General features: G+C 44.8%; 1 protein-coding gene across 1 annotated transcript in view; it reads right to left on the bottom strand.

Moving 5' to 3' along the window:
- The window catches only part of CPLX1 (complexin 1), a 214,419-nt gene that overhangs the window by 77,403 nt on the left and 110,312 nt on the right, over positions 1-26,704 (bottom strand). Inside the window, exon 3 of the mRNA XM_048850042.2 lies at positions 7,963-8,138. Within this exon, the coding sequence (XP_048705999.1) occupies positions 7,963-8,138 (176 nt within the window). The remainder of the gene's footprint in view (positions 1-7,962; positions 8,139-26,704) is intronic.

Here is a 26,704-nt window from a genome sequence, read left to right as displayed (position 1 = left end):
CTTACAAAATCAGATATAAAAATACAAAAGTGTCACAGCACACTAGTATTGAAAAACTGCTGACTTTCTCATTTTTACCATATAATTATAAAATAAATTGATTGGAATATAAATATTGCGCTTACATTTCAGTATGAGACTTGAGCTTGTTTTTCACTTGTGAGCCTTGTCTGAAGCCCAAGCACCAGGCAGTGGGGCTGAAACATGTATCTTGGCTTGGCAGGATTCCCTGTGGCGTGAGGCCTCAGGCAACTGTCCTGCTTGCCACCCCCTAATGCTAGCCCTGCACTTGCAATCCCCCTAAACCCATCCCATGACCACCCTGGGGGCTGCAACCCCAAGGTTGAGAAACACTGATCTAGATGAGTTAATTACCCCCTGAAAAAACTTTGCATACACCCAGGGGTACACAGACCCTTGGCTGAGAACCACTGATCTAGTGGAAAGGGCCTTAGCTGCTGTCAAATGGTGCTGCTCCATTTGACTTCAATGATTCTGATTTGCACTCACTGAGGACCAGATCCCTTGCTCAGAAAAGTCACTCGGGAACATAGACATTTTCCAAGCCATGTTTCTCCCCAAGACAGCCAGATCCAAAATACTTAGGATGTCTTAGATGAATAACTTTTGTTTGGATATTGTCTTTTTCCCATTACACACCAAAGTATTGGTCCACTTCCTGGTCATATCGAAGAATTGTATGGCCTCATCTAGATTGCCTTTGATTTATAAAAGGCTGTGTTTCAAATTTCCTACTTTAAATATTGACCTAACATTTGACATTACAGCAAGGTCTCTACTCAGGCCTGGCTTCAGAGACACTGCCGGAGCACAGCAGGAGAGGCAGTCCGAGATGCCTCCTCACAAACAGGAGCAGCGAACAGGGGAATTGTGCGAGGGAGGAAGAGTCCTCCTGGTGTAGGAGAGCGACCATGTGATCCTTGTGGTGAGTTCATTGTTTGCTTGTTTGTTGTGTGCTTTCTTGCTTGACATTTATAATGCGGCCCGTATGGGGGGACTGTGTGCTGAAGCTAGTGACTGGCTAGGCAAGACTGAGAGCTTCCTAAGAAGGCTCTAGCCTGCCACCCTTTGACTCCTAACCCCTTTATAATCCCTTGGCAATGGGTTGGAGCTATCACAGAGAGAACAGGGGTTTAAAAGCCAGCCCCGAGCCACCAGCGGTGCTAGCAAATGGGAGTTTGACGAGGGAGTGCGTGAGGCAAATACACCGAACAAACCTGCTCTAAGCTTAGGCCAATAATCCCCTGAAAAAACAAAGCACAAACAAAAAGCCCTGCAAGAGTAACAATACTGCAGGCTGAAGTCCAGCAGCAGAATGGGGGCTAGCCAGTTTATTGCACTGAGTGCAGCTTGTATGTTTACCTGCCTTATGAGCAGGTGGCGGGCTTATGCGTGTAGGAATGCGTGGCCCTCAGAGACAGATAGCTGCGTTTTTGATGACCAGGAGAATTGCATGGCGAATTGCCTGCTGGGTGCAAAGGTCATGGATCTCTGAAGACATCTAGATGGACTTATGCGCAGTGCTGGGGAGAAGCAGTGGTCGTAGTACAGGTAGGTGCCAGTGAAATAGGGAGAGGTAGGAGAGAGGTCCTGGTGGCCAGATTTCAGATGCTAGGTAAGAGATTGAAGTCCAGGAGCTCCATGAAAGCAGTCTTTGAAATGCTTCCAGTTCCACACGCAGGACCAGTTAGACAGGCAGAACTGCAGGGTCTCAATGTGTGGATGAGACGACAGTGTAGGGAGGAGGGATTTAGGTTCACTAGGAACTGGGGAAGCTTTTGGGAAAGGAAGAGCCTAAACATGAAGGACGGGCTCCACCTAAACCAAAACAGAACCAAACAGCTGGAATATAAAATTAGAGAGGTCAGAGAGGAGTTTTTAAATGAACAGCTGGAAGAAAGCCGAGAGGTGTGGAGGAGCACACAGTTCAGACAGACACATACCTAAGGGGAGGATTTATTAAAAGCAATACTCTATATCCTAGTAAAGAGGAGAGGATAAAAGTTGATAAAGCACAGGTAGGAACTGAAGAGAAACAGTGAAACGAAAAAGAGTCCTATTTAATTACATCACATGAAGACAGACAAATAAATATTGACAAATTTTATAAGTGCTTATATACAAATGCAAGAAGTCTAAATATTAAGATGGGTGAACTTGAATGCCTGGTATTAAAAGAGGATATTGGTGTGATAGGCATCACAGAAATTTGGTGGAATGATGACAATCAATGGGACACGGTAACACCAGGGTACAGAATATATAGGAATGACACAGTAGGTTGCACTGGTTGAGGAGTGGCACGATATGTGAAAGAAAGCATAGAATCAAATATAGCAAACATCTTAAATGAATCAAACAGTACCATAGAATCTCTATGGGTAGAAATTCCACGCTGGAATAAGAGTCTAGCAGTAGGAATCTCCTACTGACCACCTGACCAGGATGGTGACGGTGATAGTGAAATGCTCAGGGAAATTAGATATGAAAAAAACAAAAAACCCAATAATAGAGGGGGATTTCAGATATCCCCATATTGATTGGGAACATGTCACCTCAGGACAGGATTCAGAGATAAAATTTCTAGACACCATTAATGGCTGCTCCTTGGAGCAGTTTGTCCCGGAACCCACAAAGGGAAAGGCCATTCTTGATTTAGTTCTAAGTGGCGCACAGGATCTGGTCCAAGAAGTGAATATAGCTGAACTGCTCAGTAATAGCTACCATAAGGGAATTAAATTTAACATCCTTGTGGGGGGGAAATACCAAAGAAACCCATTACAGTAGTATTTAACTTCAAAAAGGAACTACACAAAAATGAGGACACTAGTTACATAGAAATTAAAAGGAACAGTCACAAGAGTGAAATGCCTGCAAGCTGCATGGAAGCTATTTTAAAACACCATAACAGAGGCACAAACTAAGCATATACTCCAAATTAAAAAAACCCAGTACAGACCAAAAAATGCCACCATGGCTAAACAATACAGTAAAAGAGGCAGTTAGAGGCCAAAAGGCATCCTATAAAAATTGGAAGTCAAATCCTACTAAGGAAAATAGAAAGGCACATAAACTCTGGCAAACTGAGTGTAAAAATATAATTAGGCAGGCCAAAAAAGAATCTGAAGAGTAACGAGCAAAAGAAACAAAAACTAACAGCAAAAATGTGTAACTACATCCGAAGCGGGAAGTTGGTCAAACAAGCCAAGGTGGCACTAGAGGACCAAGGTGCTAAAAGAGCACTCAGCGTAGACAAGGCTGTTGCAGAGAAGCTAAACTAATTCTTTGCATTAGTCTTCATGCAGAGAATGTGAGGGGGATTCCCACACCTCAGCCATTCTTTTTTGGTGACAAATCTGAGGAACTGTCCCAGACTGAGGTGTAAATAGAGGAGCTTTTGGAACAAATTGATAAACTAAACAGTAATAGGTCACCAGATGGTATTCACCCCAAGAGTTCTGAAGGAACTCAAACATGAAATTGTAGAACCACGAACTATGGTATGCAACCTATTATTCAAATTAGCCTCTGTACCAGATGACTGGAGGGTAGCTAATGTAACGCCAATCTTTAAAAAAGGCTCCAGAGGTGATCCTGGCAATTACAGGTCAGTAAGCATAACCACAGTACCACACAAATTGGTTGAAAGTATAGTAAAGAACAGAATTATCAGGCACATAAATGAACACAATCTGTTGGGGAAGAGTCAACATGGCTTTTGTAAAGGGAAATAATGCCCCAACAACTCTTCGAATTCTTTGAGGATGGACAAGGGGGATCCAGTGGATATAGTGAGCTTGGACTTTCAAAAAGCCGTTGACAAAGTCCCTCACCAAAGACTCTTAAGCAAAGTAAGCTGTCATGGGATAAGAGGGAAGGGCCCCTCATGGGTCAGTAACTGGTTAAAAGATAGGAGACAAAGGATAGGAATAAATGGCCAATAAATCCAATGCACAGCTACAGACTAGGGACTGAATGGCTAGGCAGCAGTTCTGCGGAAAAGGACCTAGGGGTGACAGTGGACGAGAAGCTGGATATGAGTCAGCAGTGTGCCCTTGTTGCCAAGAAGGCCAATGGCATTTTGGGATGTATAAGTAGGGGCATAGCGAGCAGATCGAGGGATGTGATCGTCCCCCTCTATTCGACATCGGTGAGGCCTCATCTGGAGTACTGTGTCCAGTTTTGGGCCCCACACTACAAGAAGGATGTGGATAAATTGGAGAGAGTCCAGCAAAGGGCAACAAAAATGATTAGGGGTCTGGAACACATGACTTATGAGTAGAGGCTGAGGGAACTGGGATTGTTTAGTCTGCAGAAGAGAAGAATGAGGGGGGATTTGATAGCTGCTTTCAACTACCTGAGAGGTGGTTCCAGAGAGGATGGTTCTAGACTATTCTCTGTGGTAGAAGAGGACAGGACAAGGAGTAATGGTCTCAAGTTGCAGTGGGGGAGGTTTAGGTTGGATATTAGGATATTATGACCTCCTGAGGTCCCTTCCAACCCTGATATTCTATGATTCTATGATTCTATGGCCAGTTTTCATTATGAAGAGAGATAAATAGTGGGGGTCCCCTAGGGGTCTTTACTGGGACCAGTGCTGTTTAACATATTCAGAAATGATCTGAAAAAAGGGGGTAAACAGTGAGGTGGCAACATTTGAAGACAATACAAAATATTCAAGATAGTTAAGACCAAAGAAGACTGCGAAGAGTCACAAAGGAATCTCACAAAACTGGTTGACAACATGGCAGATGAAACTGAATAGTAATGCACATTGTAAAACATAATCCCAACTATACACACAAAATGATGGGGTCTAAATTAGCTGTTACCGCTCAGGAAAGAGATCTTGGAGTCATTGTCGGTAGTTCTCTGAAATCATCTGCTCAATGTGCAGCCGCGGTCAAAAAAGCGAACAATGTCAGGATGATTAGGAAAGGGATAGATAAGACAGAAAATATCATATTGTCCCTTCTTAAATCCATGGTATGCCCATACTTTGAATACAGTATCCAGTTCTGATCGCCCCATCTCAAAAAAAGATACATTAGAACTGGAAAAAGTACAGAGAAGGACAACAAAAATTATTACAGGTCTGGGACAGCTTCCATCTGAGGAGGGATTAAAAAGACTGGGACTGTTCAGCTGAGAAAAGAGACGACTAAGGGGGGATATGACCAAGGTCTATAAAAAAATTAGCAGTGGCAAGAAAGTGACGAGGGAAGGGTTAGTTACCCTGTCACACAGCACAGGAACCTGGTGTCACCCAATGAAATGAACAGGCAGCCAGTTTAAAGCTAACATAAGGCAGTACTTCTTCACAGGACACAGAGCCAGCCTGTGGAACTCATTGCCAGGGAATGTTGTGAAGGCCAAAAGTATAACGGGGTTAAAAAAAGAATTAGATAAATTGAGGGAGGATAGGTCCATAATGGCTATTAGCCAAGATGGTCAGGGTCCCAACTCCATGCTCTGGGTGTCCCTACATCTCTGACTGCCAGAAGCTGGGATTTGAAGACAGAGGATGGATCACTCAATAATTTCCATGTTCTGTTCATTTCCTCTGAAGCACCTGGCACTGGCCATTGACAGATGACAGGATACTGGGCTAAATGGACTATTAGTCTGACCTTCTTATGTGCTGGGGGTTCATTCGTCTCCTGTTAAGAAATGTATAACGCACGTTATCCCCCTTATATTTAAAATAGCCCGCTGGCTTTGGCTAGAGAACCAATCCAGCAAAGCAGAGCTTCCTTTATCTTCCCCATTAATGAATGTTCTATCTACCACCATCACAAGGAGACAAGCTCCTTTCAATAGCATTTTTTCTTAGAATGAAATCCCTCAATTTTGTTATTGACTATTCTCCTTGAAAGCTGGTATTTTATCTAGACTCACACCTGGGGCACAAGAACAATCTATTCATAGAGCATCCCTTTCCTGAATCTTCATGATCTGTTTGGAATTGTCGACCCAATTTGGATGCCCCAGATCTTTAACCCAGGCCTGGGAGTTCCCAGACAGCCACTGTATTCTGGCCTCCCCCCTAATGTCTGCCAAAACCTAGTGGGCTTCAGCCAAGGTACCACCCACTGGAGCCTCACCCGGCTCCACCAGTTGGTCCAGCTGCACTATTTAAGACAGAAGGAGGCACAGGAAGTTAGTCTGAGCAACAAGGTGACTTCCTGTTGTGGTTACATTGGACCCTTCTTCTTGCACTCTACTCTGTTCCTGATTCCTGCTCCGCTCCTGGCTCACCCCTTACATGCTCCTCCTCTGGGATTGATCCTTGCCTTTCCTCCAGCTCCTGCCCTTACACCTTGCTTCCAACTATCAGTTACCAGTCCTGGCTCCAACCCCAGCCTCAGACTTTGGACCCTGACTCTGGCCTGATCCTTGGCTCTGGCATTTGGTATCTGACCTTAGTTCCAACCCTCAGCTTCGATTCCTGGTTCTGACTCTGGCTTGACCCTTGGCTCTGGTAACCGACAGTTGACTCTGGTGCTAACCATTGGCTTCGTTTCACAACCTGGACGCTGCTCTGCCCACTAGACCTGACTCCTGCTCGGACTACTACACCAGACTGCCTACATTACGGTCCATAACCATTTCCTTTAGACCCCGATTCTTTCTGTTTTGTGCTAGGATTTAAATTCTCTCTTTGTCTCTTTCGGAGGTCAAGCACCAATTCTGACAGTCAGCATCATCATCTCACTCGAGAGCCCCAGTCTGATTGATGCTATCCCCACATTGGTCACCTGAATATATTCTGAGAATTGGCCCAGTCCCCACCACCATGTGATAAGATCTTGTCTGAAACTCAACCCCTTCTTTCTTGGGATCTGCTGTTACCCTTTACCTCTGGACATGCAACATAAGTAACAAAGCCCTTGTGCACAACTATACTTGCAGACTCCTCCACTGACTATTGTCCAAGAGTCCTCTCAGGTCTGTTCAATTCCAGGATGTCTCCCTGCAGGACTTCCTGTTCCTTCTGCTATTTCTCCCACCTCTGAGAGCCACTCAGACTTTTAGATCTTGGATCTGGTTCTAATGAGACCCTCTTGATCTGGTTACCACAGAGAGTCAGCAGAATTGCTCTACACCTCCACACAGGGCCATAAGGGCTGATACACTGCCGCATCTGTTTCCAATCATGTTAAGTTACATCAATCTCCTTGGCAATGCTTGGATTTGTACTTTTTTCCCCCCAATCACCCTTTAAACTTTGCTTAAAATCCTCACAATTATTGTGTTACTTTATTCGTCAGGCCTAACCCTATGGTTGCTCTGCACCTGGATTTCCCATTAACATCAGTGCAAAGAAGGCTAGAACAATGTTTCCTGATATTTAATTCTTGCAGATGTTAAGTGAATCTCTCTTGTTTTACTGTTCTATCAGACAAACTGGTTCCTCATGACAAGAATCATGCTAACAAACATGGGAAGTAGAGATGAGTTGTCCCTTTTCATTCATAAGCATTCAGGAAGTCTTGGAAACAACGCATTGAATAGCAGGAGATATTTGGACTTTCTTAGAACAAAAACCATTGGATGATGGTATTTTGTATAAATCAACTATATGACTTTGGAGAGTCAAATGACATAAGGGTAGGGATGGGAAAGGTCATGGTATGTTTCAGTTATTTTTGTACTGATTAATGAGCAATGTACAAAGTACTGACCATCCGTCTCCATCCATCCAGAATTCCCATTCTGGCATCACAACACTTTTCAACACATGAGGCAGGTTTAGCCAGGAGAAGGCTCAGGGCAAGAATACAAGCTTAAAAGTTCAGTGCAGCAAGGCACTTACCTGGTGCTTCCTGATCACTCAACAAACTCGTCCCATAGTTATTCCATAATCAGCATAAAATACCAGCTCCCTGTTATGAAGGGCACACATAGGTTCGCACAGCATGCTCTGAAAGCAACACCTACCTTGTCTCGAATCCCTTGTCGCATCACTTCTCTTTCAGCCTCCATCTTTGCATATTTGGCTTTCCTTTCCTCCTCTTCCTGCCTCAGGGCTTCCTGTCGTTCCTCTTCTTTCTTGGCGGCATCAGGATCTTTCTCTTCATCTCCTCCCAACATCTTCCCCATGTCTTTGGTAGCCCCTAAAGAAAATATACAAGAAGAAGACAGCGTGCATGTTAGGAAGAACTGATTAAGGGACAGGTGAATACAAGCCAGCCCTTTCTTGTAGTAAAGTGGCCATAATGGGGGTTAATTGGGCTACCCAGAGTATTCTGGGATGGAGCCATGCTCCACTCCTCCCTTACTTCCTGTTTCATCAGTAGGAGTTTTCCCCCAACTCTCCGAGGTAGCTGGATAAAGCAGCAAGGTCCCGGCCTGCAGTCCTGTGAGTAGAGAGGGGATTTCGTTGCACTAAGTGGTCCCTTTACAAAACTTCTGTTCCTGTATGTTCACTAGCTAAAAGTATGAGCCCATCCCACTTCCTCTGCCTTTGGAAAGGGTTTTCCATCAGACACAGGGAGGTGAGCCAAGCTCAGAGGCAGGAAAAGGTCTACACTTAGCAAAGGAAACAGCAAAACAGGCCAAAAAATACACAGGCAAGCTCTTCTGCAAGTCCCCAGCTTGCAGCCAGTGACTGTGGGTTTGACCCGTTTGACGTGGTTACCCAGCAGCAGTGAGATGGAGCATTGAGGAGAATGCAGAGAGCGCCGCGTAAGTGCCTAGTTGATGTAAACACGAGTGGCTCTTGACCTTTGGGTGTGTGCTGCTGCAGCAGGACAGTTAACCAGCCTGCTGTGCGGAGCGCTGGTGGCGCTGTAATTTAACCGGTGTTGCAAGGGAAACGCTACAAGAGCAGAGGAGAAAATCCTGAATGCAGAGGTTAGTATCCCAGGCCGAAGGAGCACGCTGGCAGCAGTTGTAAGTTAATACATAGCCCCAGCGCCGTAACACTATAGACGAGCAGGGTTAGATAGTGGCTGAGAGGCCACGGCCCTGGTCAGGTTTTCTACTCCCTAGAAGCAGTACTGGACAGATTTGTGCCAACAGCATCTCTGGGCTGTTCCTTATGTCCAGGGGGCACCTGCTCCACCCCACCCTGGGATAGCACAGACTGCATCGGCCCTACTGGACATGCTGGGGTAGGCAGGGCCACAAATCTGCCTACTCCTCGTCTCCCTTTTTGGTCTCTGGCTCCTAGGCCTGGTGCTCTCCGGAGCCAACTTTCCACTATTGTGTGTGGCCCTTGCCCAGCCATGCTTCTCGCATGCACCCCACTGCCCCCCCATAGCTGCACTCGGGCCACTTACAGACAAGGCCGGAGGCACCTAGAACCATGGGCACGGTGTTGATCCTTTGGGTCTGTCGGGTGGGTATTCGCTGCAATGCTTCATTACAGTCCCACTGATATGAACAGGACTGAGCGATGCCACAGTTACACCGATCAATCTGACCACACAGACCCAGGCTCTACAGGCTGCCAGGGGAGTAAGGGAGACTGCGGGTTCACCTGCATTGCAGGCACCCATACAGGCATGCAGAGCAGCCACTGACAGACTCCCATTCCTCTTCTACCCTGGGGACCAGGGCATGGGCAGGCACAAGGCACAGAAACACCACCTCTCAATGTGTCCTGGCCCCTGCTCCAAAATGGGCACAGAGGGGGAAGAAATCTGCACTAGCAAGAAGTGCTCGCACCCTGGAGCAAGGGGAGAGCAGGAAGCAGACTGTGACTTTTTGGTTCCCTGCCCTGCTACAAACTTACCCTTCCTTGGTCTAGATAGTGGATGGTCTAGATAATACTTATTCCTGCCATGAGGGCAGGGGACAGGACTAGATGACCTCTCAAGGTCCCTTCCAGTCCTATGATTCTATGATTCCTTGGGGTGGGCTGTAAAGTGCTAATCCAGTCCCAGTGGCATATTGTGGACTGTGTTGGAATTACAAACTATCACTTTAAGAGTATGTGTGCGGCAGTGGGTTTCCTGGTCCTGCTCACAAGTGAGGGGGCTCTGGAGTGAAGGGTACAATCAGAGGAGTCTGGTAAGAGCCAGCTTAAAACAAAGTGGGATGAGTTGGGCCTCACTGCTTTAGGGAGCAGCCTTTTTCCTCTCTCTGTCTTTGTCTCATATGTGTTAGTCTGATTTCTAAGAAATGAAGTTGTGTTATATGGCAACCTTACAGCCAGAGTATTTATGTTTTGATCTAAGTTCATAGAATCATAGAATATCAGGGTTGGAAGGGACCTCAGGAGGTCATCTAGTCCAACCCCCTGCTCAAAGCAGGACCGATCCCCAATTAAATTATCCCAGCCAGGGCTTTGTCAAGCCTGACCTTAAAAACTTCTAAAGAAGGAGATTCCACCACCTCCCTAGGTAACGCATTTTAGTGTTTCACCACCCTCCTAGTGAAAAAGTTTTTCCTAATATCCAACCTAAATCTCCCCCACTGCAACTTGAGAACATTACTCCTCGTTCTGTCATCTGCTACCACTGAGAACACTCTAGATCCATCCTCTCTGGAACCACCTCTCAGGTAGTTGAGAGCAGCTATCAAATCCCCCCTCATTCTTCTCTTCCGTAGACTAAACATCCCCAGTCCCCTCAGCCTCTCCTCATAAATCATGTGTTCCAGTCCCCTAATCATTTTTGTTGCCCTCCGCAGGACTCTTTCCAATTTTTTCACATCCTTCTTGTAGTGTGGGGCCCAAAACTGGACACAGTACTCCAGATGAGGCCTCACCAGTGTTGAATAGAGGGGAACGATCACATCCCTCGATCTGCTGGCAATGCCCCTACTTATACATCCCAAAATGCCATTGGCCTTCTTGGCAACAAGGGCACACTGCTGACTCATATCCAGCTTCTTGTCCACTGTAACCCCTAGGTCCTTTTCTGCAGAACTGCTGCCGAGGCATTCAGTCCCTAGTCTGTAGCGGTGCATTGGATTCTTCCATCCTAAGTGCAGGACTCTGCACTTGTCCTTGTTGAACCTCATCAGATTTCTTTTGGCCCAATCCTCCAATTTGTCTAGGTCCCTCTGTATACTATTCCTACCCTCCAGCGTATCTACCACTCCTCCCAGTTTAGTGTCATCTGCAAACTTGCTGAGGGTGCAATCCACACCATCCTCCAGATCATTTATGAAGATATTGAACAAAACTGGCCCCAGAACCAACCCTTGGGGCACTCCACTTGATACCGGCTGCCAGGTAGACATGGAGCTATTGATCACTACCCGTTGAGCCCGACAATCTAGCCAGCTTTCTATCCACCTTATCGTCCATTCATCCAGCCCATACTTCTGTAACTTGCTGGCAAGAATACTGTGGCAGACAGTGTCAAAAGCTTTGCTCAAGTCAAGGAACAACATGTCCACTGCTTTCCCTTCATCCATAGAACCAGTTATCTCATCATAGAAGGCAATTAGATTAGTCAGGCATGACTTGCCCTTGGTGAATCCATGCTGACTGTGCCTGATCACTTTCCTCTCCTCTAAGTGCTTCAGAATTGATTCCTTGAGGACCTGCTCCATGATTTTTGCAGGGACTGAGGTGAGGCTGACTGGCCTGTAGTTCCCAGGATCCTCCTTCTTCCCTTTTTTAAAGATGGGCACTACATTAGCCTTTTTCCAGTCGTCCGGGACTTCCCCCGATCGCCAGGAGTTTTCAAAGATAATGGCCAATGGCTCTGCAATCACATCCGCCAACTCCTTTAGCACTCTCGGATGCAACGCATCCAGCCCCATGGACTTGTGCACGTCCAGCTTTTCTAAATAGTCCCGAACCACTTCTTTCTCCACAGAGGGCTGGTCACCTCCTCCCCATGCTGTGCTGCCCAGTGCAGTAGTCTGGGAGCTGACCTTGTTTGTGAAGACAGAGGCAAAAAAAGCATTGAGTACATTAGCTTTTTCCACCTCCTCTGTCACTAGGTTGCCTCCCTCATTCAGTAAGGGGCCCACACTATTCTTGACTTTCTTCTTATTGCTAACATACCTGAAGAAACCCTTCTTGTTACTCTTAACATCTCTTGCTAGCTGCAATTCCAGGTGTGATTTGGCCTTCCTGATTTCATTCCTGCATGCCCAAGCAATATTTTTATACTCATCCCTGGTCATTTGTCCAATCTTCCACTTCTTGTAAGCTTCTTTTCTGTATTTAAGATCAGCAAGGATTTCACTGTTAAGCCAAGCTGGTCGCCTGCCATATTTACTATTCTTTCTACACATTGGGATGGTTTGTCCCAGTAACCTCAATAAGGATTCTTTAAAATACAGCCAGCTCTCCTGGACTCCTTTCCCCCTCATGTTATTCTCCCAGGGGATCTTGCCCATCAGTTCCCTGAGGGAGTCAAAGCCTGCTTTTCTGAAGTCCAGGGTCCGTATTCTGCAGCTTTCCTTTCTTCCTTGCGTCAGGATCCTGAACTTGACCATCTCATGTTTTCTTTGTGTATCCGGAGAACATAACAAAAGCCTGACCTAGCGCTACACGATATGAAAGTGACAAAGTTCATGCACAGACACTGATAGCACCTCGATATCTTGCCCTCCAGTCCTGGGTGAAGTAGGAGAATCAGCTTTTATGGTCCTTTATGGCAAACTCTTCTATCAATTGATTATTTGGATAAGAATGGAAGGTACTTGTCCTAGCTATGAAATCTTTCAACAAATTACAGAACAATTCATGATCAGCTTGGTTCAGAAATGGAGGACAAATTGGGCAGCATCTCAAAGGTTTTTGTTCTAAATCAAAACCTATAAGAAGGTTCTCAGGCACAGCAGAATGACTTAGTAACTGTAGGAATATTTTTGAGATCTTTTGATTTCTTCCTGCACATTTCTTCTCTGCCTATTTTAGATTCCGCTGGGCTTCGACTTTTGCCAGCATGGTAAGCAAAAGTGTCTAGCTTACACTGAGTGTTCTCCCAAATCTCATCCAAAGAGTGCATTGTTTCACCATTCCTGTCCATGAAAGCTGAGAACTGTGTAGTTTTTTAGCTGGTTATTACATGTGGTTCTAATTGTATGAGGGAAAATAATGATGAACAAGCGGTTTTTAGTCCCGTACACTCTCATTGTTTACAGGGATTTTTTTTTCTGGCGGTCCTTTTCCCCCCTAGCATTCTGCATGACACGTTCCTGCCCAGCGTTTGCCATGAACACTGACAGACCTGTGCATTCTATTGAGACAGAATTAATCTTATCTTTTAACTCATGTATACTACATTCTGTCTTCTCCTGAGCAGGGTGGAAGAGGGTATAAGGAAGTCCTTCCTTTCCCATGCCTGACAACTTGGGGGTCCTGAGCTGCATGTCTGATGGAGCCCAAGGCCAAAAAGCGGGTGGCCAACTGAGACTCAAACAGGGCCGTCTGGCTTGCTAGAACTTAGGAGGGTAGGTATACACAGATGGTATACACAGGGCTGATTATACAGTGAACTTCTGAAGCAGCCCTCCTGTGCCTATACATTCACAATCCATTGTGATATATATTTAGTAGCTTGATTTCCCCAGAAATATTTCCACTGGTAACCACACTGTTTTAGATTCAGTGCACTACCAGGTTATCTGCCCTTAGTTTATCTCCAGCTGGAGCTGCCTGGACCGCAGTGAACTAGTTACTCAGGAAGCTGAATTCTGCAACAGAAAAAGTGATAGGGCTATTGCCTTTAAGCATTGCTTTGTATGCCAGCATTATGTCATAATGCAGCCACAACCTGGCATGTTATATATGAAATAGACTAGACATCCTCTTTTTCCCCCCTGAACTAGGCATGGCTGACTTTTTGAATCCTGTAGATATTTAATTCTAAAATCATTCAGTGTAAAGGGCACCTTGAAGAAAGGAAACCTAGTTCCCAGGGTTCTTATTGAGTCTTTTAACTCATCAGAGAATTCAAAGCCGTTCTCTAATTGCTCTGAATATTACACTGTGATCCCATTGTTAATTGATGGGAATGTAATGTATTACAAAAAGCTGCAATGTCATGTTACATTTTAACTCGTATTTTGGTGTGGAAGCGCTTTTTTATGTCTCTTTTATTCCTCCTCCAAATGTTCAGTTTTCACCATTATTGGCCACTGGATAGCAGCTTTTAGCTGGGTTTTTTAGCAGTTCAGTGACAGGACTCCTAAGAATTAATTTACATTCAATTGAGACTTGCAATTACAGTAACAGGCAGGAGGAAACAGTAGACAGTTCTTCCCTCTAGCCTTCTGAAGCTTCTACGGAAAGAAAGTAAGACCCTGCTGGTTGAATCTGTATATTGAATCTGCAGGGGAAGGGTGGGGTAGGAACTGGTTATTCTCATGCTTTTCCCACCAGGAATCCCATGTGATACAGGAATCTCCAGCTGGGGATAGCACAACAGGTCCTGGTCCATGACTAGGCATCCTAGGCCTGATGATAATAATAAATAAAATAATAATAATAATTAATAAATAATATGCAGCCATTCTCTGGCCTCTTTGTGCTACAGAGACAGGCAAACCAGTCACAGCAGGGAAGAGAATCTGATTTAATGAACTATGTTTCTAAAGCTTATGCTTCAGGGCTTCAGCCTGCTACCTGAAGGGGGTCAGGAAGGGATTTCCTTCCCCCACAATGTAATCTGGGGGCTTTTGGTCTCCTTGTTCTGAAGCATCAGGGATGACCATGGCTGGAGATGAGACACTGGGTGGGCCATGGCTGTGAGTTGACACCAAGCATTCTCTCTCTCTCAGGTGCTTGGCTGGCTGGTTCTTGCTCAGGGGCTCAGGGTCTAACACAATCGCCATATGTGGCGATGGGAAGGAATTTTCCCTCAAGTCAGATTAGCAGGGACCTTGGGGGATTTTGCCTTCCTCTGCAACATGAAGTGTGGATCGCTTGCAAGGATTATCTGGGTATATCTCACTTAGTCAGTCCCTTACCCTCAGTCTCTCCTATTCTCTGTCTGTGGCACATAAAAGTCTAGTCTCTCGTGGGATGTGATACTTTGGTCTTATTTTGGTTGTTGGGTTAGTATGTGGGTGCTGGGTGGTGTTGGTGGCCTGTGATGTAGAGGGGTCAGACTGGATGATCTGGTGGTTCCTTCTGGCCTTAAACTCTATGACATCATCCATGCTTCTCTGGGGGAACAATTCTCATCTCCCATTTGTGTGACTCTAGAATTCCTTACTCTGAGTCATGTTTAAAAGCCAAGAGAAGTAGGCCTCTGAGTGGTCACTGCCCAGTAAAATCGTTGACGTTGGGCTCTTTAGTCATTGTCCCCTGGGACTTCCTGTGATGCATCATACTGACATTTTTTTCGTATTGGGATTAATATTCATTGTCCGAGCATCATCGTGTTGTATCATCGCTTATGAAGCAGCTCGATATAAACCATTTTTCCTACCTCGCTGTAATTCAGTGGGCTGCTTTAACTCATTATTTAATTGCTGTATATAGCACCATGGGAAGATGCAGAACATCAATAGATTTTAAAGCCAGGTGGAACCAAGCAATGATCTAGTCTGACCTCTTATATGTCACACACCATAACTGCATAGCGATGCTATTCCTGCCCTAAGGATCTGCCTTGAGAACGATAACTGGGGAAAATAGCATGAGACAAGATTTGGTTAGGGGATGATTTCATAAAGTAAGGTGGCAAGGCATCAGGGGCCTGACCCAAAAGTCAAGGGGAGTCTTTTCATTGGCTGCAATGGACTTTCGCTCAGGCACCATGATTCAGCAAGGTACCCCCACATATGCCTAACTTTGAGCACATCAGTAATCCTACTGAAGCCAATGCATTTCTTGTGCTTAAAGTTGGGTACCTGCTGGACTAACTTGCTGAATAAGGGCCCAAGTTAATTTCCTAAAAATTTTACTGACATATTTATGCTTCGGGGACTTGGTGGGTGGACTATGGCAAATGATGGGTTTTGAGGAGATCTGTAAGGGGAGAAGGTAGCAGAAATATGTTAGAAATAATGTTCTAAGCAAAGAGACCTGGAAATTTCCATACAGTATAAATGGCATGGACTAGAAGGTACACCTTGTCAGTGAAGAGTGATTTGTGCCAGCAGTGCTTGTGTGGGCACAAGGTGAATGCATAGAGCTTACATCTGAATGTGCAGAAAGACTTGTTTGCATTTTCCCATCTGAAAACGGCTTGCAGAAGTACCCCCCGATGACAATTTGCTTGTGCCTTTGTGAGGTTTATATGGCAAGGAGATTCTAAGGGTGCAACATATGGCTCTGGCTGGTAGACATTCTGAGAGTAGCTCATAGATATTTCATAACATTCTGACCAAATTTTCAGAGTCAATGTCTGAAAATTTTATCTTCAAGTTATGAAATGTCAATGAGCTACTTTCTGAATGTGCTATCATCTAGAGCCATAAACATTAAGATCCACAAAAGATGTTAACATTTTGCTGTGTTTTACACTATAGAGAGCCTAAGAACTGACTTTTTGATCATTCTATTTGTATCAGAGCCTTATTTAGAACTAACAGAAGGAACAACCTGATGTCTCTGAGTTTCTGAGTCACAGCATGATTTTGATCTAATCATCTGAACTCCTGAAGCTAATCTTTGCGTACTTCGAAGGAGAGGGCCTGGAGAAGTCAAAGGGTCACTTCTCTTTGCAACGTCTCTTCAGAACTGCCCTCCTTCTATACTGACTCAGCTTGATTTCACATCTAAGCCAGCTTTTTACATACCACCCCAGTGAGACTTTTCTTCTTCAAGGCTACAGTGTTACATTTCTTGTATTGCGGATAAAAGTTGTTCTCCGTTTCATTAGTGTCTTCCCATTTAGTCACACAGTATCTTTAACAAGGATTAATTCAATACCAGGAAGCTGAAGCTACTGAAAAAGTCTGTAGCAATAATTATGGGAACTGTTTTCTTAGGGAGTGGGGAAGGAGAAGTCTTCATTTACCACTTGCTCGTTTGGCAGGAAAGCCAAGGCCATATTTATTTTGAGACTTCACAAAGGGCTTTCTTATGCAGATGCCACTAAACAAGAAAAATATGCAGAGGAATCAGTTATGTTTTCTTATCAGATTACTTTCATTCCTGGCTTTTATATCTTGCCAAGTTACCAATAAATTCCACAAATGCCTCCAAACAATTCTTTCTGACTGTAGTGACACCAAGTTTCTCTGTTACCAAGCCAACGAGACACTTCTGTACATAATGCTATTCTCAGTTGCCTGGCAAAAATGTATGTGACAATTTTCCACCCGCCCCCCCTTTAATTCTCAGGAATAAATGAAAATATAGACCTCTGACCCCCTTGCCTTGTTCACCTGAGATCAACAGGGCTACTAGTGTAAGATGAGCAAGATTCAACCAATAGTAGAGATCTAGTAACTCATCATTTGACATAGCCAACAACTTTGCTAACCAGCAAATCTATTTCTGCATCTAGGCACAGGTATAAATCTAGGTCTGGATACAGACCCCATAAACTTATTTGCTTTAAAGAGATTAATCTGGTTTAAGTATGACAATGTCTCCCAGCACAAACCATTGAAAGCAAGGAAATAACATGTTATGAGACACCTCTTCAGCCACACCCTAATGCCCACGTGGTACATTTGCATTGGCAATGATGGACACCACATCCTCACAAGGGACTTCCCTTCTACCTCCAAACACATGTGAGGTACGTGTGTGTGTAGATATCACAAAACCTTATTCATTAATACTTGTTAGCAAGTTTCAGACATTCTAAATCAAAACATTAAACCAGAAAAAATAAATATAGGGCCAGATCCACAGGTGGGGTAAATCAACCAGATCTGACGCACGGATTTCGTGGTTTGAAAAAAATTGCAGCTTCTTTCCTTGCTGCAGTAGCTGATTTTCATAAATGATTCCTTGTAAATGAAGTTTGACATCCACAGATTTCCAGACTCACAGTGTTTTCTAATGAAATTGCCATAGAAATTGGCTCTCTCATATAAGTGGAAAATACTGTTACGTTTGTCTCCTGTGGCAACATTTAGATTGAATAGGAGGAAAAACTTCAGTCAGTGAGATCTATTAGGACTGTGGGATAAGGTAGTGGTCTTGAGATACTTAACAAGCAAGCTTGAAAAAAGCAGATGAGACTATCCTGTTAAGGGAACCGTCCTGAATTGGTCTCTGCAGGATGGGCTCGGTGACCTAAAGAGATCTTTTCTATCTCTAAAATTTCTTATTCTTTGTGTTATGAGGAGACACGTTTTGTTTGCTGTCAATTCCCATATTTCATTGCATTTTCTCTCCTCAGCAGAGATCAGACAGGAAGAACTGGCTTCCTTAGTCTGATTTTGTGTGGAGGCATCACACAGCTAAACAACATCAGCCTCATGTCTCAACTTCTCATGGCAGGGATTGCCGAGGTTTTGTGATCTTTGGGGATGGCAGACGGGATTCTTGTTTTCTGACTGATCTAATTCATGAGACAACAGGGATCCATTTTAAATAAGGAAACAGACAGTATTTTGCCATATGCAGTAGTGTCATAACCCTGTTGGTCCCAGAATATTAGAGAGACAAGGCGGGTGAGGCAATATCTTTTATTGGACCAACTTCTGTTGACAAGAAACTTAACAGCAACATCTATGTGTTAACTACATATGCTAAACAATCTGTTCCACCTTGCATTCAGCTGTGACACTCTGAGTATCTTTCCTAATCCTGACGAAGAGCTCTGTGTAAGCTCTAAAGCTTGTCTCTCTCACCAACAGAAGTTGGTCAAATAAAAGATATTCCCTCACCTGCCTAGTCTCCTGGTTAGTATTTTGCCATTTCATCTTGATGATGGAGAAGAAAGCTTTGTATGTGTCCTCTGAGCAGATGACCTCATGTCTCCCTCTTGCTCTTCTGAGTGCATGTATCCTTCACAGCTTCTCTGTCTGTGGCAACACTTGCTTCTCATTAGCTTTGACTTCATTAAACAAAATGTAGGATTAGCCATGCACTGTAAGGCCACTGGTCCTTTTAGTCAAGTGTCCCACCTCTAGCACCAGAGTGCTCCAGATTAAGGCAAAAACAAAACAAAACAAAATCTCCTTTCCAAACCCAGAAATGTATGTATCAGTTGGCAGTGCCATAGAGAGGAAAGTCCCTTCTTGACCCTTCAGTAGATGCCTTATAACGTGAGACTTCATTCTCATCCTCTTTGTATGCATAGCTATCCATGTTCACGACTCTAAAGAATGGTAGGAAGGAAAACAGCACAATAAAGATAATGGATTTCAAGAAGGCAGACTATAGCAAACTCAGGGAGTTGGTAGGTAAGATCCTATGGGAAGCATGTCTAGGGGAAAAAACAATTCAAGAGAATTGGCAGTTTTTCAAAAAGACATTATTAAGGGCAAAATAGCAAACTATCTCACTGCATAGGAAAGATAGGAAGTATGGCAAGAGACCACCCTGGCTTAACTAGGAGATCTTTAATGATCTGAAACTCAAAAAAGCGTCCTACAAATAGTGGAAACTAGATCAAATTACAAAGGATGAATATAAACAAACACCACAAGTATGTAGGGACAAAATTAGAAAGGGCAAGGCACAAAATGAGATTCAACTAGCTAGAAACATAAAGGGTAACAAGAAAACATTCTACAAATACATTAGGACAAGAGAAAGACCAAGGAAGGAGTAGGCCCATTACTCGATGGGGGGGGGGAGGGAGACAATAACAGAAAATGTGGAAATGGCAGAAGTACTAAATGACTTTTTTGTTTCAGTTTTCACCAAAAGGTTAATAGCGAGCTATTGTCTAACATAGTGAACACCACTGAAAAAGAGGCAGGATCAGAGGATAAAATAGGGAAAGAACATGTTAAAAATTACTTGAATGATACCCTGCTGGGAGGGCTTACAAGTGCTTTGGAGGATAGGATTAAAATTCAAAATGATCTGGACAAACTGGAGAAATGGTCTGAAGTAAATAGGATGAAATTCTATAAGAACAAATACAAAGTACTACATTTAAGAAGGAACAATCAGTTAACATAAGTACATAAGAACGGCCATACTGGGTCAGACCAAAGGTCCATCTAGCCCAGTATCCTGTCTTCCAACAGTGGCCAATGCCAGGTGTCCCAGAGGGAATGAACAGAACAGGTAATCATCAAGTGATCCATACCCAGTTGCACACATACAAAACGGGAAATCACTGCCCGGGAAGGAGTACTGCAGAAAGGGATCTGGGGATCATAATGGATCACAAGCTAAATATGAGTCAACAGTGTAACACTTGCAAAAAGAAAGCAAACATCATTCTTGGATGTTTTAGAAGCAGTGTTGTGAGCAAGACATGAGAAGTAGTTCTTCTACTCTACTCCACGCTTATAAGGCCTCCGCTGGAATATTGTGTCCAGTTCTGGGCACCACATTTCAGGAAAGATGTGGACAAATTGGAGAAAGTCCAGAGAAGAGCAACAAAAATGATTTAAGGTCTAGAAAAAATGACCTATGAGGGAAGATTGAAAAAGATGGGTTTGTTTAGTCTGGAAGAGAGAAGACTGAGTGGGGACATGATAACAGTTAAAAGGTTGTCACAAGGAGGAGGGTGAAAAATTATTCTCATTAACCTCTGAGGATATGACAAGAAGCAAAGGGCTTAAATTGCAGAAAGGGAAGTTTAGGTTGGACATAAGGAAAAACTTCCTGTCAGGGTGGTTAAGCACTGGAACAAATTGTTTAGGGACGTTGTGGAATCTCCATCATTGGAGGTTTTTAAGAACAGGTTAAACAAACATCTGTCAGGAATGGTCTAGTTATTACGTGGTCCTGCCGTGAGTGCAGGGGACTGGACTAGGTGACCTCTTGAGGTCCGTTCTAGTCCTACGATTCTGTGATTCTATGTTATTAATGGTCATCAGAGCAACTGACCATTTAAAATAAAGCAAACCACAGTGTGTGTCTCAGTTACTTAATTATATATGCAATGCCCACGGAGGCCATGGAAGGAGTTCATGTTCTGGGCCCATCGGAAAATCACAGAGAGAGGCATTGCACTGTCAGATGTGCCCTTCTCTCTTGCTTTATTCCAGTGGCATGAGAGGCAGCGAGAGACGGAGGAGTCTTTGTTTTCTCCCCTTTCTGATCATGTTTCGTTTCTCTTCCCTGTGCTCCTATTTGTTCCCGGTCTTTGTGACACATTCCCACTTCTACGTTTTTCCCTGATCTGAACCTTTATATTTGGTCTTTTTTATGGTGTTATTTTTCATCTACATTCTCTTGCAACCCATCTAGGTCTCCTTTAGGACGGTAAGAAAAGCTAGGCTTCTTTAGTTCAGCAAAACTGAAGGCTGAGAGGGGATCCATCCTGGGGGTAAACCCCAGGGAGGAAGAAGAGCTATTTAATCTAAAAAACAATCTTGGCACAAGAAGAAATTGGGCTAGGTTGGCCTTGAATACATTGAGGCTGGCAATTAGAAGAAAGTTTTTAACCATCAGAGGAGGCAGGTTTTGGAACAGCTCCAATAGAAGTAGTGGGGGCAAACAACTTACCTGGCTTTAAGATGGAGCAGGATAAATTTCCGAGCGGCTTGCCTGGGGTATCAGGGAACTGGACTGAGTGACCCAGGAAGTCCCTGCCTCTCTATATTTCTTTTTTCTCTGCTCCTATTATCTTTCTCAGTCTCTAGTTAAGCATCTCCACTGCAGGGTAGGGGTTCGGTTCCTTTGCTTGTGTAGATGTGCTCGTGCGGGGCTCACCGAGCTGGCATGAGTATAAATAGCTGGATAGCCACGGGAGCGTCGGGAGCGACAGCAAAGGCGCAGCTTCACCATGCCAAGTACATACCCGCTGGTTTCCGGCAGGGTTTATACTCAGCACGGCTCAGCCGGGCCTCCACTGCTGTTACTGGGGTGACATTGCTATGTATACTCACGCTAGTTCCATGAGAGCCAGCGTGAGTGTGTCTAGACAGGCAGAGGTATCACACCACTAGCTTGCAGTGTAGGTGTAGCTTCTGTGACCCATTCCTACTCGTAGGTTTCTCTCTGTAGCGGGGCAAGCACCCTGCTCCAGGGAGAAAGGGGTTAAAACCAGCTCTGGGAAAGAGCTGCCCCGAGGAGCCAATCAGCGGAAGGCAGGTAGCAGCCAATCCGGGCCCAGTAGGGCTGGTATAAACAGGGCTGTGAGCTAGGAGGCAGGCAGTCTCACTCCAGCCTTGGGGTGGGAAGGACTGGGCTGCCTGGGAGCACAGGGTACTCTTCAAAAGAGCAGTGCTCTGGAAGGGGCAGGCTGAGCTGGGGAAGTCAGGCCTGGCGACCTCCCAGGCTGAGGCCTAAGGAGGTACTGGGGCTGCAGGGAAAGGCAGCAGCTCCAACCTCCTAGCCAATGATAGGTAGCCATTGCAGACTGCAGTTTGCCCCTGAGTAAAGGGGCTAGATGAGGTCTGGCAGGGGGTCACTGAGGCCAGATTGGCTCAGGGGAGTGGAGTTCCCTGGGTAAGGGGCAGAACCCCAAGGTAAGGGGCACCATGGTCCAGGAGGGACATGGGGCCTACACGTGGTGGAGATAAAGGGACTGCAGAGGGACAGGTAAGGGCAGGGAGAAACTCACCAGAGGAAGGTGCTCCTGAGCTGGATACGCTAATTCCCGGACTGACCAGCAGTAGGTGCTGCACTGGTGAGTCAGCGATCTGCTACACTCTCCCAGTCTGAACTTTTGCATTTGGCCCTTCTTTTCTGGTGTTAGTTTTCATCTAAACTCTCCTGCAATTCACGAGGGCCTCCTAGTGGTGCTGACTACATGTGATGATTACATGCATGCCATTCAGGCCAAGACTTGAGCAAGGCAAGACACTACATTTCAACATTAGAATCATAGAATATCAGGGTTGGAAGGGACCTCAGGAGGTCATCTAGTCCAACCCCCTGCTCAAAGCAGGACCAATCCCCAATTAAATCATCCCAGCCAGGGCTTTGTCAAGCCTGACCTTAATCCTCAGCTCCTCCGTCCCTGTGACCCAGCTACACCAGGGGAGTAGCTTTGGAGGGGCAAAGTCAGCAAAACCGCCATGAATGAAAAGCCAACATCTCTGCATTAGTCCATACATGATGCCAAGGCACCTGTAACTTCCCCATCCATTTGAAATTACTCACACAGCTTCAGTATAGCCAGGAAAGAGGGAGAGAGAGCTGAATTTAATGGCTACAGCCCTTGCCTGAGAGTTGAGGGGGATGCTCCTATGCTCACCGATGGCTTTATTCCAAAAGATTTTTTAAAAAATTCAGAGCCAAATAGCCTAAAGCACCTGTTCATGGGCTATTCAGGCCCTTGAGAAAGGGAATTCGTGATCTGTTTATAAATGAGTACAAGGGGTTTTCCCCCCTTCTGGTTAATGTGAAGGCATTCAAACGTTTCTGTAATGAATGACCTCCAGTATCATGCCTCAGCCACATGAGCTAGGCTGGCTTACAGATTGAGCTCTGAGCTCCAAAGGCCGCCCTCCAGCAGCTCCAGCTCCTTGCTATGGGAACTTTCCTGCTTTCACTAGAGACCATGTGAACCTCATCCCTTTGCACTGCAGGTCAAAGGCCCCATAGACCCATCATTACAACCGCTCAAGGAGCTCGAGGAAGGATTTCTCAGTTATCGATGGGGTCACCCACATCTCCGAACTGTGTGTGCCGCCAGTCTAGATGGCAACATGCAGTTGTTATAGTTATTTTGTCTTCCTTCCCCACAGCCTGCTCGTTTGTCTTACCTGCCTGTCACATCTCGTCTTCTAGAATGCAGTCTCTTTGGGACAGGGGCTGTTATTCACTCTACGTCAGCACCTAGCCCAAGACAGCCCAGATTTAATCAAGGCCTCTAGGTGCTACTATAGTTTGAATAACTAAATAGATAAAAAAATGGCGGTTTCTGCAGATGATTCCAGCATGAAACCTGCAGATCTTTTAGAATGCTGCACTCCTGAAATGCAATGCATTTTAGCTTGTAGTGTCATAACTGGTTTTCAGGGGGCTAAAATATAAATCTTGAAAATGTTAACGTGAGGTTGAAACTTGGCATAGAAGACCTCAAGTACGACACATTTCAGATTAAAATGTATTTCCAGTAATTTTACATTAGAAGATTACTGCTCAATACTGCAAATGTTCAGGTGTTCTTTTACAGGCATATAAGGAGGTGGTGTGATCTAGTGGATAGAGCACTGGAATGGGCATCAGGAGACCTGCTTTCTACACCCAGCTCTGTAATCAGCCCACAGTGTGATCTTGGGTACATCACTTCCCAGCTCCGTGCCTCAGTTTCCCCATTGATAAAACAGGGATCGTGATACTTACTTCCTTTGTAAACTGCTTTGAGACCTATGGACAAATGTGGTAGCTTCTAATTCCTTAGTCAGTTTGAGTAGCACCTAATTCCATGAGTAATCCCACTGAAACCACTCATGAGAAAGGTGTTATGGGCTTGGACCCAGTGCCGGAGCCATTTAGTCCAAATTAGTGTATTAAGACACAGTTTTCAGGCCACTTGTCAGTAAAGTGGAGCAGAGCTTTTAGAAACCAAACAGAAATTATGACGAGTGTTCTATGTAGGAACCCGTTTCTCTGCAAACGGCCACATCCTTCTGCAAAATAAACCCCTTGTGAGAAGTTTGAAGATTTAAACGTAGTGGCCTAAATCCACCTCTCTCGCCCCTCTGTTGGCTTCAGTGGGGTAGCAAAACGGGAATTTGAGCCGGTTTTTTAGCAGCCATATTAGCCCCCTTGTCACTATCATCGATTGAGTGAATGGGAAGAGGGAGCTAAACAAGAGGCAGGCCTACTTAATCAAAAATCTCCTTTTGATTGAAGTCATAAATATAGATTTACCAGTCCATCAGGTAAGTAATGCGTGTTTTCCAAAGACGCACTCTATGCAAACTCAGATATGTATTTACCCATTAGGACCTAATGGCTCCAGAGGAACCATTATCATTTATCAGATAAATAATACCAGCATCCTAGTGAGGCCTCCCTAATGTGCATGTAGCTGATGCCAACTAAAACCTCCCTTGAGGAACCACAGGAGTTCTGAAGAGACCACTCTAGTCTCCTAGGTGCAGTACAGGTCTCTGTGAAGGGCTATTATTCTTTCTGAAAAGAGGAAAACCACAAAGGGAATTCAAAACTCAAGCCAGACATGACATCCTTTATGGGCACACTATTGCATGACACTTACTAAAAAATGGCAGCCTTAATTTTCTGTCCCTGCTCCTCAGCGATCCTCTTCACAGCTGAAATGTCTCCGGCCAAAACTCCCTCTCTGCACTGCCAACACACAGCCTGGAGCAGGGCTGCAAACTCATTTGAAGAAGACAGCTGAATTCTGTGTTTATGTATGGCCCTTAGGCTGCAGTCTGAATTCACGACCAGCTGCTCCCCAGAGCACACAGTAAGATGTCCACTGATGGCAGTGGGATGGTTAAAAAGAGATTAAAGAGAGAGCAAGACCTTTTGTAGTAATGAAGCCTAGATCCTCAAAGGTAGTTAGGAGCCTTGTTCCAATGGGAGTTAAGCACCCAAATATCTTTAGGAATCTGGGTCTAAACCTATTTGTTCAGTGTCTTTTTGCTGCATTCATCATAAGAATGCCTATATTGGGTTAGATCAATGGTCCATCTATCCCAGTATCTTGCCTCCCAACAGTGGCCAATGCCAGGTGCTCCAGATGGAAGGAACAGAACAGGGCAATTATTGAATGATCCATTCCCTCTTGTGCAGACCCAGCTTCTGGCAATCATAGGTTTAGGGACACCCAGAGAATGGGGTTGCATCCCTGACCATCTTGGCTAGTAGCCATTGATGGAACTATCCCCCATGAACTTATCTAATTATTTTTTTAACCTAATTATACTTTCAGCCTTCACAACTTTCCTCACCAGTGAGTTCCACAGGTTCACTCTGCATTGTGTGAAGAAATCCTTCCTTATGTTTGTTTTAAAACAGCTGCCTATTATTGTCATTGGGTAACCCCGTTTCTTGTGTTATCTGCAGGCATCATTCAGCACTGCTACCCCCTTTAGGCCACTGCTATCTCTGACCTTTTGTTTCTTTTCCTTCCCCATCCTCTCTTCTGTTTCTCTCTCCCTTCCCCATTTTGTAAAGTCTTTTCTTTCCTTTTTCTGGCAATAGACCCCAATTCTCAACCCGGCTGTCTTCACTGCCATTTTCTACTCCCCATTCCATCCATTGACATGACCAGTGATTAAGTAGTTCATCTTGACACTGCAGATGGGCTTTGAAGTTGACCCTCCAATCAGATTCATAGGGGACAGTGATATCCCGTGCCTTTGGAAGGTTCTCTCTGAAGTCCATGAGGGCTAGAAACTCAGTTCATGAGTCAGTTAAAGCTTAGATTCTGGACAATCTGAATTCATCACCTAGGCTGGATGTTGCAGGGAGCTAGAGAACTAAAACCCAGGTCTGCAAAGCTCAAGGTGAGCAACGCTTCCACACTGCCACCCAGCAACTGTGAGCCAGAGCCAGATCCATGCATTACAAAGCCAGGGCGGGGGACTAAGCCCTGCAGGAAGTGTCACCCACAGAAGACCTCTGAATTCAGGTCAGATTCTAATTGTCCCTGTTCCCTCCACTTCCAGCTTTGCCAAAATGCTTTACATGGTCCAGAGTTTCCATATAAAATCCTAGCATCCTAAATAGCTTTCCCTTCCCATTCCAAAGTCTTCCGATTATTACAGAACAAAAACAGGGTTAGTAGTTCACACTGCATTTTCA

The sequence above is a fragment of the Caretta caretta genome, chromosome 5 (assembly GCF_965140235.1).
Source record: "Caretta caretta isolate rCarCar2 chromosome 5, rCarCar1.hap1, whole genome shotgun sequence".
NCBI classification, from domain to species: Eukaryota; Metazoa; Chordata; order Testudines; family Cheloniidae; genus Caretta; species Caretta caretta.
This window is presented reverse-complemented; position numbering and strand designations above follow the sequence as displayed.